General features: G+C 38.9%; 1 protein-coding gene across 3 annotated transcripts; it reads right to left on the bottom strand.

Annotated features, from left to right (window-relative positions):
* Positions 1-1,445: 1,445 nt before the first annotated feature.
* Positions 1,446-16,886, bottom strand: LOC102226672 (hepatic leukemia factor-like). Of its 3 annotated transcripts, none has more exons than XM_023341021.1 (4): positions 16,440-16,886; positions 13,552-13,899; positions 6,298-6,512; positions 1,446-5,358 (listed from the first exon to the last, which is right to left on the bottom strand). In XM_023341021.1, exons 1-4 carry the CDS (start codon positions 16,555-16,557, stop codon positions 5,119-5,121), a joined length of 921 nt encoding a protein of 306 aa, XP_023196789.1. In that variant the 5' UTR covers positions 16,558-16,886; the 3' UTR covers positions 1,446-5,118. The 3 variants fall into 3 exon arrangements, with proteins under 3 accessions (XP_023196789.1, XP_023196790.1, XP_005806778.1); XM_023341022.1 differs by having other exon boundaries at positions 1,446-5,337; positions 16,440-16,885; XM_005806721.2 differs by having other exon boundaries at positions 1,446-5,334; positions 16,440-16,883.

Genomic DNA, 16,886 nt, shown 5'->3' with positions numbered 1-16,886 from the left:
AGTTCAAAGATCACACACAAACTCTCTCTAATACACACACACACACCCACACACGCACACACACACACACACACACGCACACGCACACGCACGCACGCACACACACACACACCCACACACCACCCCACACACACACCTGCACCTCTGAAGAGAATGTTAGAATCGCACAATGGTTAATTAATAGATTATCTAATCAGTGTGGAGGTGTAGACATAAGATATTCCATATCTTTCAAGATATTTATGGACGTCAAGGTTAAGAAAATGTTAAAGAATGTCTATGGATGTAAAAGTAAAAAAAAAACAATACAGTTTATGTGAAGGACTCTAGAGGTATGAAGTTATACTAAAATTTGCATAGTCTTTTTAATCAGGTAAAATGTTACGTTGTCATAGAAACAAACATACTTTCAAACTGTATGGGATCAAAGTGGAGCATTAAGGATGAAACCAACTTGGAAGTAAAAATGAGAAAGAACCTGTAATAAGACATTAAGGGAACCAAGTTGCCATGGTCATATCTTTGCTAAGTACAACCTCATCCAGGTTTAAATTTCTTTTAAAATTGCATTTTATTTATTCATTTGATTCTAGATTTGTGACTCTAGTTGTCTTTATTTAGCCACCAACTGAGCCACCGAACGCCCACCAGGTTTTAATGTCAGCCAGACAGTCGCAGCGATGGGACTGTGGTTTGAGGTTTTACTTAGCAAGCGGAACAGAGATAAAGGTACATTGTGCACTAAAGACAAACACCAGAGGCAAACAGATGTGCGGGTTGTATTTATTAATAACCAGAATTACCATGAGAAAAAAAATGCAAAAAATGAAAAATAAAAAAAGGTTGAAACTGATGGGGCTTCCAAAAAAATCCTTTATTTCTGACTGTAAAGTTTTATCAATATTCCTGGAAGGTTGGAAAGTTAATATACAATCTATTTTCTTCTCTTTTTTTCAGTACATTCTAGTCATAATGTTTCCATATGATCAAAGGAAGTGCTGCTCCCTTGTGGTCATCAACTGTTATGGCAACGCAACCTTTTCTTTTCTTTTCCTTTTTATGCTATTGAAAAACTCCATGTAACACATCACATATTCAAACAAAATTCGTGGTTATTTGAACTAATAGAAAATAAATCTTTGAAGAAATTTTGTTTATCGGCACCTGAAAAAATGAAATAGAATCCAAAAGTGTGGTGATTAGCTGGGTGAGATTTTTAGGATTCAATGAAAATAGTTTTACAAAATTCCTCAAAATTGCAGCTACAGTTTGCTTTTTCTAGGACTCTTTTTTTGAAACGATCCAAATGAAAAAGACTTAAAGGGAGTTATTGATCCCCTAGTTGCTCTTTGTAAACATAATTGTTATTTTTACCGTCAGTGTAGTAAAACTTTGCCTTTAAAGGGAAGAAAAAGTGTCATTTGAAAATCATCGGAGACAAATTATGGATTAAGAGTTTTATTTTCTTTTTTTAATATATTGACCATGAGACACAGTTAGAATAAGAAAAAGTGTTACCATAGGATGCAGGAGATAAAGAAAAACAACAGTGACAAACCAACAAAAAAAAATGTAAAAATAAAAAAAAGAAGGGAGAAAAAAGCATAGGAGGAAAAATAACCAACCTATGTGGGGGGAAATACATTCTTTTGTGCAGAAACTATACATCCATTAACACGGAGGCAGCCAGGCCTCTCTGAGATCTGAAGAGAAAGGGGGAGGGGCAAATGGCGTCCTAGCGACCAACTGATGTGGAACCTGAATAAGGAATCTGAGGTATTTCATCGACACTGGGAGGAAAGGAATAATTTTCGTAATGCCCATGCATTGCCCAGACCGTGTGCGAACGCCATTTTTGTAATATATTAATAATATATATATACTATAATATATGTGAAATAGATATATTGTTTTATTTTTTGGTTGTTTTTGTTTTTTTTACAAAGGTGTTCCAAAATACACAGGTAATATCGAACTGTACAAAAAAAACAAAAAAAAACAAGAATAAATCTGTATAAACATTAAAACCTCGTATAATCAATATATTCTTTGATATTCCATTTTTGTTTGGTCTTTAGTAAAGAATGTCAAGGTGTTCCACAGTATAACACAACTCCATCCAGTTAAAAACGTTATAAATGTACATTCATGGCTCGACCCGCCATTGGGTTGGGCTTTGCTTCAGAGAAGAGCCTTTGAAAACCCCACGACTCGAATGAACCAAACCAAAACAGCTAACAATTGGACAATTGTTCAAAGTTTTCAATAATTTGTTTCAAGTTGAAACTGAACATTTTCTAACTGCAAGGAAATAGTTTTCTTTATTTAAAATGTACAGGTTCTGTGATGTGCCAATGTGTCTCCTGGGCTAGTTGGTTCCTAATAGCTAGCTGACAGGGGCTATCTGAGATAGTGATCAGTAGTCAGTATCTTACCTGCAGGAGGAAACATGTTTTCTTTCTTTTTCTTTTCATGAATTTTGAGATAGAGAAATAAATTCTCACATGAACGAAAGGCTGACAGTTGCAAAAAAAAAAAAAAAGGTACCACTTACAGCATATCTTACACTTGCAGATCAGTTAAAACACTTTCATAGCTGTGCTGCATCGTTGGCACATTTAGTTTGGGACAGTTTTATCAGCTGGACAATGAAAGAAAATGAACAACAGCAACTCCAGAAACAAAATTATACAATCCGTCAGGTGGTACTGAGTCAAACCCATCAACATAAATATTTTTAAAAAGTGTCACGGCCTTTTCAAATGATCTGTCTGTTGTTCTAGTCGGCTTAAATCTGACCACTCCGGTTTGGTACGACTAGCTGCTGAACCTTTTTAATTTATCCATTTAATTTTTGTCTCCTGCAAGCAAGAGACGACCTACTGAGAGCTACTTCAAATTACTTTCTGCTTCATTTGAGAAACTAGCCATTTAACTTCAATGTTGGATAATTCAGACTTTATATTCACTTAGAGAATATAAAGTCACACACTTCGGGAACTAACATTGCAGCTGTTTGAATGATATTTACAGACTTCTGCCGAGTTAAAACCTGTTTTTCCAACATGATGTGCCCGGTTATATTTTAGTCTCATTTTAGTAGAACCAAATGGAGAAATTAAACTAGCACATGTACAGACCACAATAAAGTTCAATCAGAAAGCAGCAAAATGCTAAGCTAGCCATAATCTTCCCCATTTTTCTGCTGTCACCCTGCATTTTTAGCCAGTCATCAATATATTTTCAAATTGTGGCGTCAAAACTGAGGACTGGCGAAAACGATGGACATTTCTCAACTTGTTCAATGCACCATTGTGGCTATGTAGCCACATGTGTACCATAATGGCCGACACATGCTGGCACATCGTAACTGTAAGAACGCTTAGACAGAGTCAGTTTCTGTGGCAGCTGCAGAGTTCTGCTGTGGCTGAAAAAACTCAAGAACTCAGCTGGAATCCTGAAATATATTCACATAGATCAACTATTCCTGTGTAAACGAGGTGCTGCATGTGCTGAAATATAGCCACTGACCTAAAAAACAAAGCCCAGAGTTTAGCACCTAAATAGAATGATGGATTTTAGATGTAGTTTGGTCTCTATGTTGGTGGGTTTTAAAACAGCATGTAGAATGACATGTATTATTCCCCCATAAGGCCATGGTGACATGTTTGTCGTCTATGCTGTACAAACTCCAACCACCCGATATCATGGAAACTCACAACAGGAAATGAAATCAGTGTTTTGATGCATTTATGATCTCAACATTGAATGTTGTCCAAGCCAATCCATTCATTGTAGGTGCTAATCTGGTTTCGTCAGTGTTTTCATGTCGAAGCCTAAGAACTGTAAAAAAAAACAACAACAAAAAAAACACCCTGTGTTGTCATAAAACCACATTATAGGATTGATTTCAAAACACATTAACAGTTCAGATGGTAATATTTTGATTCTTTTTGTTAGTTAAGTCAGGCAGCTGAGTCACTGATCCTAAGAACTCGTCACGTTTCATGAACGTTACATTCTGAGAAGGTTCACACGGGAAAAAAAAAACATTACTCTAGAAAGATAACAGAATTGGTCATTCAGATAATATCCTGTTCCACCCTAAAGTTTGCACAGAAATGTCTTTCTGTTCAGAGTCAGCTGGTTTGCACAGGGTTTGGTTTCTTTCCAACCCATTCAGGTTTGTCTAGATTTGAAAAAAAAAAAAAAGTTTCTTATGACATTTTTTATTTTGAGTTTAAATGACAAAAATCCATCTGGATGAAAAACCTTTTTTTTTTCTTTTTTTTTTTAGCTCAGTCAGACCTGCAGAATAGATAAACCTGAGCGAGGACTCGCCACCAGGAGCCTCTAAAATAAGGTGAGAGAAAGTGCTGAATCTCTTTGGGTTCTAAAGAATTTCCATATTTTAAAGTGTGTACATACACACTCCCTGATGGATTTAAAGCTAATTTGTAATCTTCCATTATTTTGGGGGTGTAAACAATAAAAAAATAGATCTCTAGCAGGAAATAAATATATATATATACTTTTCTCTCTCTTTTTTCTTCATGCCATAAACATTGAATCTGGTTGAGGACTTCAGAAACAGCTTAAAGGTTCAGATATAAAGAGGAGAAAGTTTGACTTGGAGAAGGCAGAGCTTATTCATGTACACAGTCTTCAGGGCCAAATACATACATAAAAACAGGTGCAGTATGAAAGCACACCTGCAGGGGGCAGAGTTTGTAGGAGAGATCCAATGTTGTAAAAGTGCTGGGCCAGAGGGTGGTGATGAAGAGGAGCGAAAGCATGAAGGATCAGATCCGTGGTTCAGAAGTCCATGGGAGGAGTCTTTATGGACAACAGAGAGTCCTAACAAATATATTTTTTTATTTGTATGCGTGTGTGTGTGTGTTTTACTCGACTCAGAGCAGATAAAAGTCACAGCTCGTGTAAATCTGATGCTTAAAGCAAACAAAGGATGTGCTGCTGGAACAAACAACTTCGTTGGAAAAAACTTCTGCCCGGAGGTTAACATAACGTCGAGTCGAGTCGGTTGGAATAAGAACTGCATGCAGTGAGGTGAGGATCGCTGGTGTGTGTGTGTGTGTGAAGCCTGTGTGAACGTCCTCATCACAGTGGCCCCTGTTGGGCCTCGTACTTGGCCAGGATGTTCTTGGCCCGTCCGAGCTCCTTCCTCAAGTCGGCCACCTCCTGCCTCATGGCGGAGTTCTCCTTCTCCAAGAAGGCCGCCCGGATAGCGATCTGGTTCTCCTTGAGTCGCCGGGCGTCGCGGGAACGCTTCGCTGCCATGTTGTTCTTCCTGCGCCGAGCCCAGTATTTGTCATCCTGCTCAAAAAGAAAGAGAAAAAGCAACAAAAAAAAAAACAAAGGTAAAAATGTGGATATCTGGAGTACCTCAAGGCTCCGTATTAAGTCCACTTATATCTGAATTTATATCAAAATACAATTAGAGCTAATATTCTAATAAGTCTGAGACATATTTACGTTTCTGTTTGATTTCGTTTATTGGTCAGAATTTGATTTTGAGTTACTTTGCCAAACGTTTAGGCTTCCAAAGGCCTGTTTCAGACAGGAAGTGATTTTCATGTGGAATGGGAATTAAAAAATAGAGCTGCAGCTCATTTTTCCCCAAACAATTAAAAACCTAAGAGCGAGGCAGGCGGTGGGATCACAGCGTCACGGCTGCCTTCTTCACTCTTTTTTAATCCGCTTAACCTGGAGGGCCCGCCTCCCTAAGGGTAGGCTGACCAATAGGAGGGCTAGATCTAATGATGGGCAGACCAAGGACTCTGTGTGTCCCAGCATGCCGTGCTACTGTGAGGCTATAATCAGCTCTGATGGATGAGGGAGATCTGTATAAATCACATACTGTGACAAACATCTGGATAAAAAATGGACGGAACAGCAGCCCGCCCTGCACCTTACTGCAGGAAAGTAAAGAAAACAAAACGCAAGTGAAGCTTTGGGTGGATTTTTAAAAATCTCTTTCAGTTTGTTGGTTGTGACAAAAAATCTGAATCAAATATGATCAAACATGGACTCCTGGTTCTTACATTTCTGATATGGTTTTTCAAACTCTAATTTTGATCACCCAACCAGAATCTCTGAACTCTGAGATGGAGAATTTGACGAAGAAGAGATAAAAGTTTGCTTATTATCAACTTTGCAGCAAATTTTCGCTTTCTAATTTGGTACTTTGTGTCTTGAAAAAACAGAAACAAACCCTGACAGAGGACATAAGGTGGGCTGAGCGGACCGGTACCGCCCTCAGGACTGGCTCCAACTTACCTTCAGGTCATCGGGAATGAAAACCTTCCTGGCCTTCTTGATCATCGGCTGAGGCTTCAGCTCCTCGGCAGAGAATTTGCGCTTGCGCGGATCGAAGATCTCCTGACCCGGAACGCTGGACAGAGCCAAGTCCGCCGGGTCGGGTTCGTAGCTGATCGGAACCTGGATGGACTCTGGATCGATGGGGCTGGGGGTGTTTCTGGAGTTTGGGAGGCCTGACAAAGAAGAGAGAGGAAGGCTAAGAAATGAAATCATCTCAATTTTAGCCCTTTTTCCCCCACATGTTTTACTTTATTCTCCTCTGTTTTACTTTTCTATTCTTTACATTGATTCTTTAGTTATTAAAGACTATTGGTTTTTTTGATTCCTTTACCATTTAGTTTTCAGTACACTTTTTGCTTAGCTCATCAGTCTGTAAAAATGTAATTTTTTTTCATTCCTATTTTGACTTTTCCAGTCTGGTTTCTTCCCTATTTTGAGTTCTACTAATTTTCATTGCTTAGTTTAATTTAAGTCTTTATCTGTGACTTTCAGCTCATTGAGCTGTTCTTTATTTACCATATAACCATTCTGAGGGAGTAACAGTTTTATGTAATCATTTCCAAGTTAAGGTTTCAGCTCTGCAAGATTTTCTCTAGTGTTTGGTTTCAACCACTAGGTGGTGACAAAGTGCTGTTTGTGTCAATCATGAGCTCTGAGAACCTCAAAATGCTTTTTTTCCCTATTAGATGTAAAAGTAAAACAGAATCTTTAAGAGCTTTTCATTCTTATGTTGTTATATTATTGAAGACACCTATTGCAGCAGACCAACCTAAATATGATAGGAAGTGTAAACAAAACTATAAAGAAATGATGCAAATGATCTGAAGATCAGTGCAAAGCCGTGGTTAGTTTATCTCATGGATGACATCAATATTAAAGAAGTATCAGTTTAAAACAAGCACCTTTATCTTACTTAAAAGCTACTAACAGCTACTTCTAAGTTACTTTTGTCTTATTTCAAGGATACAAAGGTATTTGGAGTAGAAACTAGACAAAAAGACACTTTTTGATGTTGTGTTTTTGTGGTGTAAAATGTACTCAACATATACATGGAGTATTTATTATTTTCTCTAATGTACTGGGTACTTTATAATATGTTGCTATGTCAGTTTATCGTGCTTACAGATTACTTTGTGTAACAGAAATTAAAAAGTTAGTTATCATACGTTAGAGGTTACTTTAACAAATTGTCTTCTGAAACCTAAAGGTTACTAGATCTTAAGGTTTACTGTGTTTTCTGCATTATAGCGCTGTTTGATCAGATTTACATCTTATTTTCTGGAGTTTACAGCTCGTACAGAAAACTTACAGGCTACTTTCTGTTTCCGTCTCCAGCTTATCACAGTGTGTCTGCGCCCAGTGGAAGTTGTGCGCTCTCTGCCTATCTGTCATCGTTTTAAAAAGTCGACATTCTGGGAAGACACTCTGCTGTGCCTGCTCCGCTCCGTGCCCACATTGTTCGATCTGCTGTTTTTGCGTCTGCAGGATGCCCAGGTCTTATCAAAATAAGTGAATTATAAGCAGCTGGCAGCGCGGCAAGGCCCCGCTGAATCAATCAGGTGTGAGTGAGTGATGGGGAGCCGGAGGCTTGAGGTTACATGCGGAGAAGCAGGTGGATGCATGACAGTCGCTGCTGTTAAAACGTGATGCGGACAGACGCCCCCGACACGTGCGAGTTTTAGTGCAAAACGTGAGTCACGCGGCGGACACTACCTGATGTTTCCCCAAAGAGAGCAGAGAGCGAGGCTGTGCCCTTCTCAGAGGTAAAACGTGTCCACAGGCTCAAATAAATGTTCAAAAAAGTTGATCAAAAACCTGTCAGGTTTATGTGACTCTGTTCCTTAAATTTACTTTACACAGGATATTACCTATCGAGATACTTCTGATATTTCTGATTCTGTATTTCTTAAGCATTTTTATCCATCCTTCCATCCAGCTGTCTTTATTCTAGGTCAGGTCATGAGGATAACATAAGGAGAAAACCACATGCTTTTCTTGACTAAAAAACAAATAACCAACAAATCTTAAAAAAACTAAAAATCTATTTATCCAGCTATGAATATTCAAGATGTAATCTCTGTCCATTTGGAAAAGTTCTCCATGTCTCTGATTGTGTGAGTCTTTTGTCTACAGTACATTTTCAGCAGCTCCACGGTTTTGTCAGACTCTCGTATGTTTTGGTTTCATTTCCCCTTCATGACATCATTCGGTTGATAATTGGAATGTTCCGTATGTGTGTGGACTCTCATTAATACAAAATATCCAAATCCTACTTCATCTTCAATTTTCCAACAGACACTTAAGGTTGTGGGTTGAAACCCACTGGTGTTTGAAATTGCTCAAAAATGTGCCTAACGTAACCTCACTTTTTGAAGAAAACTAATCTGCACAGCAAGCAAAATTCCTGCAGCTCGTTCAGTACTGCCGTAAAATTCTTTCAAATTACATCTAGTTCTTTCAATTAAGTTGGAGAAAAGTCCAGTTTTTGTAAGGTCACTTGTCCCATATTTTCTAATTATCGATGGCCCTCTGCACTTTGCCATGGTATATAAATAATGCTCTGGGACTGCTTGTTCCCTTCTTCTGACTTTGTACACTGAGATCCCTCCGACCCTTTGTAACCACTCTGTACATTTTGGCTCTATATAAATTATGCAAACATCAAGAAAATCCAGCTGAGGCAGTCAATCTGAAGGTTCACTATAGGTGGTGGCTTTGGTAAAAAAAAAAAAAAATCTCAAGAAGACTACGCCAAAAGGTGCTTTAAGGATTATTGGTTTATTTGTGTATTTATTCCTCCAGCTTTTTACTTTTTTCTCTAATACATTTATTTACTTTTTAGTGAAATTGTGAAGAATGTTTCGTTGTCCAAAAAAAAAGTGATAAAGTGCTTTGCAGATGTAGATTTAGTCACAATTCCTCTGTGTTGTTTTTTGTATCCACAATAGAAACATGAGTAAAGTGATTTTGCACCTCAATCTGAGAGGAATAAATGTTATAAACAGTGACAATTTCATTCGGTTTGAGCTGCTGGAACCGAAGCTGTCCCCTCACGCCACCCTGTCTGCTTTTGTCTCTGATCTCCACCTGCCTCTCCTCTGATGTTGTTTTTGGAATATAATCTGAAACCTGAGGCCAAAACCTGTGAGGGGAGCAGAAATCATTTAGGAAGGAGCTAAAACACGAGACGGCCGTAAAGGTGGAGGAAAACCTTCTTCCTCTCCTGCAGGATGTTTGTGGATCTGACCTGTTCCTGCTTCCTTATCGCTTGTGCCATCCTTGTGGCCGTGTGGGAATACAAATATGCCAGATTATGCAGTAGATTACGCTGCTATATTTGGCCGACAGAGCAGCACATTATCTGTGGCCTGAGCTTGACACATACAGAGTCTGGATCTGCCGTTCTCAGGCTCGTGATGGAAAAATGATTGGAGCTGGTCAGTGGGAAAACACTGGCAGCACCCACTGGATCGAACCTTGATAAATATTGTAGTCCACTTTAGTTTAATGAGCTGTGTTAGTCCATTATTGTCAAACAATTGCAAAATATAAAAGATATTCTTTTTCTCAATAAAAAAGATGTTTCTATCACAAACCTCAACAAAATGTCTTGCTTAATGCGCTTTATTTGGTGTCATAGTTATTTAATCTCAATGTGGAACAAAAGAATAAGGAAAACTAACCAATCAGACAGAATTATTTGAATTTTTTTTATTCTGATATATGCATAAAAGTTTGTCATTTAATTTTTTGACAAATTATGTAGCCACAAATGAATTTTTTATTCATTATTTGATTAGTATAATGTGCAATTATTTTATTTAGTCATGTTTTTGTAGCAGTTCTTTTTTTTTAATAATTCACTAAATAGTATTACATGTGAGAGTTGTTTCTTTTTTGCTTGTTTGTAATTATTGCTTAAATTCACCGCACTGTATAACTTGCGACATTGTTTTGCATGCATTTATCATTCATTTTATAACAAGCCTAAACTAGAAGAAAGGCTGAACCAAATTCACTGCTGTCATGAAGCGTCACCAGTAAACAAATTTACCAAGACAAAACAGCTAACTCAGACAAATTATTTACTTATTTGATTTATAGGGAGAGATCTAAAAATTAAGCTAGAGAAAATATAATCTTCGAGCATCCTGATTGTTGTAAGTTGTTTACTTCTGAAATCACTCTCTTATTAGAGTTTGAAAAGTTTCTTTTTTAGAGTCAATGGAAGTTTCTGTCTTCTCAAAAGAAAAAAAGGAGAGAGAGGAAAAGGAACTTTTCCAAATATTCGTCCAGGACGCCTTCAACAAATCAGATCCAGGACCAGAGGAAAAAATATGCCAAGATCTGTATCCTCCACCCTGTTGCAGCAGGGGTGCGCGTGTGACTTATTAGTGGATGGGAATGTAAGCATTCAGTGGGAAACGTGTGGATGTGAGAGCTGCCGCCCCCTGGCCTACTTCTGCAGAGAACACTATGTTCTTAAAACACTGATCTCATGCAGGGAGGGCAGTCATACACACACACCAACTCACCCCCACACTCTCACACACACACACACACACACGCACACACACACACACACACACACACACACACACACACACACACACACACACACACACACACACACACACACACACACACACACACACACACACACACACACACACACACACGTTCAGCAGGTCACATGTCTCTTCATGCTGTTAGGATGGTTTGTTTTCTGAGGATCACTCAGAGCAGAAGGGCTTTGAAAAGAGGATGTTCCCTTTAAGAAAACGAACGCCGGAGAGCGCGTGAGCATGAACGTGCACCAACGGCCGAGGCACAGGAGCGTACACACATGTAGTAGGTTAAGAAATAGTTTTTAAAAAATGTAACACACTCCCTATTTTTTAAATTAGAATTACTCTTGGCTTCTGCCTTCGTTTTTTTTCTTCTTCTTTTTTCTCATATATATACCGGTACATATACAGTATATATACTGTATATAGACATATGTTGTGCCTTCTTGCCAGTGGGGGTGCCCTTGAGCCGCTGTGGATCTAACGGGCAGAATGGCTTTTCTGGCTCTGGGCATGCGCGGCTCAGAACAAACAAGCTCTTACCAGAGTAACAGCGTAGTAATTTGTTTCCTCTGTGATCCACTGGTAGGATAAAAGGCAACTTTTATAAACCCATAGAGAGAGCTACTTTTAAATGTTTTGTAGATATATAAAGATTAGTTTTGTGGTGTTTCGTGTAACTTGCAGGTGTAATTTGGATAGTTTTGTACTAAGCTTTGGTCCGTGTCGATTGATGGCTTGCTTTTTGTTGTTGGAGCCTTTGGGATTTATTCATTTATTTAAATTGAATAATAAGTAAATGTTGTGTTTGTATTTGGGCCCTGTTGCCATATTAGTATTTGTAGTATTTTTATTGTTAGCACTTTATTTGACGGGTTGTGAATAAGACTGTCATGACACTGTCATAAACATGACATAACACCTGTCATGAACATGAGTAAGTCTTTATAAATATTTATGACTGTTGTCATAAAGTGTCACTCAGTAAATCATGACACTTTTAATACAAAGTTGAGATTATTCAAAACTTTTTCGTTATGACAACTTGACATTAACCAAGACATCATGATCTGACAAATTTGTTATAAAAGTATTACTGATTAAACTTTAAAAATTATGTAGCTTTATGCTATTAAAGCTAAAGTTGAATCAGTAATACTTTTATAACAAATTCATGTCAGACCTATCTATTATCTATTTATTTGTTTGTTTCTCTTTAATTGAAAATGTGTGTCAGAATAAACAAGCTCTTGCCAGAGTAACATTGTAGCAATTTGTTTCCTCTGTGATCCACAGATCTTGGTTGCACAGGATTCCTCTGCCTGTGCGCCACTTGATACTGGCTCAGATTCCCCCAGATCTGGTGCCGGTAACACAATCTATGGAGCTACATCTGCTCAGCCTCTGCTTCCAACAACAACAGGTTCTTATCTGCGAGATCTCATCTTTAAGAAACCCACCTAAGCTCACGTCACGTTGCACCGTTCCCCATCACATGACCCCAGCAATGCAGCAGGCGGACCTTTTCATGAGGATGATCTGAACTTTGTGCTCCAGGTTGATCAAAGCAGACAGTATTTTCTCGGTCTGATTAACATACAGGTGATACGCTTGATGGAGTCATGTGCCAACAGTAGCACAAAAACTGTTAAAAGATTGTGGAAAGTTGGGTTTATGCGGGCTACAAATTATCCTGAGTTGGTCATAACAAATTGGGGGCTCGTCCGGGCTCATCAACAAAACCTCAGTAAACAAATACTGCAGGTGAAAGGTGGTATTTAATAATAAAAATGTCCTTAATATTTAAATTCTTCACATAATTAAACAGCTAAATGTGGTCTGGTAGGGGTGAGCAATTATCATACTGTTTATCATTTATTATAATAAAAAATGTTGATTTATTCTTGTCACGATAAATTCCAGTAAAAATGACCCATCTTGTCAGGATTGTTAGTTTCAATATTTTCTTCACTGTTTATTTAACGAGATTATCACTACATATAGATACATTTGAAAAGTATGATTAAAAGCAGTTAATGTGTGCGATTTATTGATGCAAATCACACTCCTTTATGTGACTGGTGTCCTAGAGAAGTGTATCACAAACGGCTGTGTTTCTCAAGAGCAGTATTTGCATTTGAGGAGCTGGAATTGCTATGTAATCAAAGATAAAAATCAAGTTCTGAGTATATAACTATGAATATAACCAAAGGTAAATAATTCTCATTTTGTAGCTAATTAATGTGATAATTAAAGTCTTCAGCTTAAAAGTTTCCAATTTACATAACAATTTAATAATCAAAAGTTGAAGTGATAGAAAGTACCTCATGGCAGCATATGAGATATATATGCTGAAATGATGAGTTATTTTAAAAGATGATGGAGCCAAAAATCCTGAATCACTTCTTTGCTGATGATACTGTTCTTGCACCAAAATCTAAGATCTTTGCATGGATTCTGATGGAATGTCTTGAATGGTTGAAGTTCAGAGGAAAGTGACTCTGAACAAAATTGAAACAAGGTTTTGCTTGGCAAAACACAATCAGAGAAAACAGCAAAAACAATATAAGCTACGAAATTAGCAAAACTGCTGCAAATATTTAAAATTGCCACACAGACAAGACCAAAAGCCGGAGTGACTCACCTGATCTTGCCGGGCTGCTGTGCAGGCAGTTAGGGGAGACGACAGAGGTGGAGGGGTGGCTGCTGAGGTCCATCACCAAGCGCGCCGGAGCGGACGGCACCGGGGTCATGATGGGCGGCTGGCGCGGTGGGATGTGGTGGGCCTGGTGCTGCTCCCGCTGATGGTGAGAGGGACTGGACGGGATGCCGTTCTCTGACAGAAACTCTTCCAGATCCATGTACTCCAGCTGGAAGGTGTCTCCATCATAGGAGAGGGTTTTGTCCCACAAAGTTGGTCCGAGGAAAGCTGACTGGGGGACACTGCGCTCCTCCTCCAGGTTCTTCTCCTTCTCCTGGTCTTTACTAAAAGCTGCAGGACAAGATCAGAGAATGTTTGTCATTCCAGCCTTAGGGAAATGGGTTTCTGTTGGACATAAATTCTTCCAGTTGAATATTTGGATCAGTAGGATCAGTCCCGTCATTGAATATCACTCACTGGATGTTTGCATCAGCACCATAAAGACTTTATTGTGTTGTTTATATTCTATTTAGGATTTTTAGACTCGAGTCTAAAGGAAAAGGAAAGGAACTTCTTTATGCTCATCCATCCACCAGAACCTCCATGTTTCCCTTCAATTTTTAAACCAGGATTCAGTACCTCACTACCAGCTCCATTTTTAAATCAGCAGATGACCGAAAATATCATTAGTTACACACTAGATAGCAACTTTGTAAGACTACAAACAGAATTTACAAAGACAGTTTTTAATTATCCAATAAATTTACAGGCGGACGGACAGATAAATTAGACTGTTGCTGCTAAGTGAATCTTTCTTCTCTTCACAAAATGACTTCAATCAGTTTAATTCCAAAGCTTGTTGGTGTGTTTCTACGTTTACCACAATGATGTTCAAGTTAAACTCAGGTTTGTTTCTACCTTCGCTGCAAGGTGACATCACTGAGTCACAAAATTCCATTTAAGGTCAAACATGGAAATAGTGCAGCTCACGCGCAATACGTCATCAAGTGAGTCAAGCGATGCATCTGGTAGGAGAGGTTGGCACTCCATTTGAATTATCATCTGCAGCCCAAGTTGGACCCAATGAGAAGAGCGATGGGTGTTCATCTTCATTGTGGAGCCGATGTCAAAATAACAGGGTTGCTTTGCTGCTAATATGAAATGTGATCTGATTTGTTTTCATGTTTTTACTTTGCACTTTTACAATCATAAAAGCTGTCCGTGGCTTAAGGTAGGAGTCTTCAACTTTGCTCCTGAAGAGCCACTGTCAGGCACCTTTTAAAGACCCCTGAATTATTTTTGAAAATATCATTCGGTCATTGGATTCATGCTGGATAAGAGATTTAAAGACAATAGCCCCTCTAACACAGGACTGCAGGTAGAGACCCCTGGTTTAAGGTTACCCTTACTCCCACCAGAAAAAAAAAGAGAACACCCCCTTCACTGATCATCATCACTTCATTTGAGCAGCCCATTCAGTGCTGCCCCCATCAGGCTTCTGGTAGATGGCAGAAATTTTGGAAGAGGACAGGGGCTATATGATTTTTATATCGAAATTCCAAACACTTCCTCACTCAGATTTTCTCTGAGTGTTTTTACTATCCATTTTAAAAATGGGTGGCTGTATAAAACCAGACAAGCACTATGAATTAGGATGGATGGATGAAACGGTGAATAAGATCCGGAAGACACACATTTTTCCATTCGCTGAGAGAGTTTATGGCTCCTTTCAGAGGCCACCCAAGATAAATAAAGACAGCTCTGGACTGTGACTCTGGAAAAGTTGATCTGCTGAGTCAGAAAATAAGAGATACAGACAGCTATTGCTGCAGACAAAATGTTCTTTTGAGCAAACGGTGTGCTAACTTTTAATCAGCAAACCGCAGGGTCAGTCCAATAAACAGGTGACTCTGTTACTACAACCCCGTGTACCTATCCAAACATTCACAGAGGGCTCAGGTATCAGCAACACCTCTGAAAATCAAACTCGGTCTGAGTTGGTAAGGTTTCTGAAATTGCACTTTGATAGAATTATAAGCTGCAATGGTTTGATTTTTAATCAATTGCTTAAATTTTTTATATATATATATATATATATATATATATATATATATATATATATATATATATATATATATATGTAAATTCAATCCAGTCAAATCTGAAAAATATCCAAACAAATAATGTGCAGAGTTGATATATTAATATATTGCCTCATTTCTTAAGGCAACAAACGATCTGATTGTAACTCATGTCTAAGGGGATTCAGCATGCTTTATGTCACATTTTATTCAGATGGTTTAAAATAAATGTTGAGAATTTGCAGAACAAATAAAATGACTAAAATAAACAGATTTAAACAGGAAGGACAATAAAAGTCATTTCCACTCAGAAAAAAAATCTTTCTTTGGATGGTTTAATGACTTAGCAGATCATCTATTATAAATGACTGATAAATAAAAAGTAACTTCATGAAGTGATTTTCAAGAAATAAAATTCCAAAGTAATTTACACCAGCACTATTGAAAGATTGTTCCTGCCCGCTAGCTGCTGACAGAGGCGGTAAATGTCTAATTTTTGTTGTTGTTGTTTTGTTTTTTTGTTGTTGTTGTTTTATCATTCTGAGGAACTGTTTCTGTTTCTGCTCATATGTGCAGGAACTAAACTGTGCACAGACTGCACATTAATGCTCTCTGGATGAAAACTTTGTGCGCTTGACGCACAACTGCGCCGCTCTGCACGAGAAGCGCGCCTCAGAAAGTTCAGGAACAAAAAAAGATTTACAGTAAAACAAAGGCACGCTTTTGCATTCCCCTGAGTGCGGAAGATTATCAGAAGGAAACAGGAAGGCGAGAGGGTCGGGATAAATGAGGAGTTTCCTCCAGCTTCACCTTCATGATGCAGCGGTAGCTTCATCGGGTTCTCCAGCAGGGACTTCAGAACTCCGTGCGGGTTCGGCGGCAGAAAGGCGGGATGCAACGGGAGAGCGTGTCGGGACATCTTCTCCATCACGCCTCCGTGCGTCGGACCAACCGGATAAACAACCTCCGGGAAGAGGAGAGGCGGCAGCGGGCAGCAGCGGAGAGCAGAGTGTCGGTGTTTCGAGAGGCAGACAGATTTACATGAACAGCGGCCGGAGGAGAGCAGGAATCACGAAAGCTCCTCGGAGTAAAAGTTAGTATTAACGACACGCTCGAGCTGAGGAGCGCGTGCGGCTGCTGCGGGGAGAAAGCGCACTGAGCTAGTCCCGACCGCGTGCGTGACGACTTAGTGCTGACGTCAAACAGAGAGCCAGGCACCCGCCTCTCTTCTCCTCTCCACTCCCCCAGCTCACACAC

Source organism: Xiphophorus maculatus, chromosome 10, assembly GCF_002775205.1.
Source record: "Xiphophorus maculatus strain JP 163 A chromosome 10, X_maculatus-5.0-male, whole genome shotgun sequence".
In the NCBI taxonomy this organism is placed as follows: domain Eukaryota; kingdom Metazoa; phylum Chordata; class Actinopteri; order Cyprinodontiformes; family Poeciliidae; genus Xiphophorus; species Xiphophorus maculatus.
This window is presented reverse-complemented; position numbering and strand designations above follow the sequence as displayed.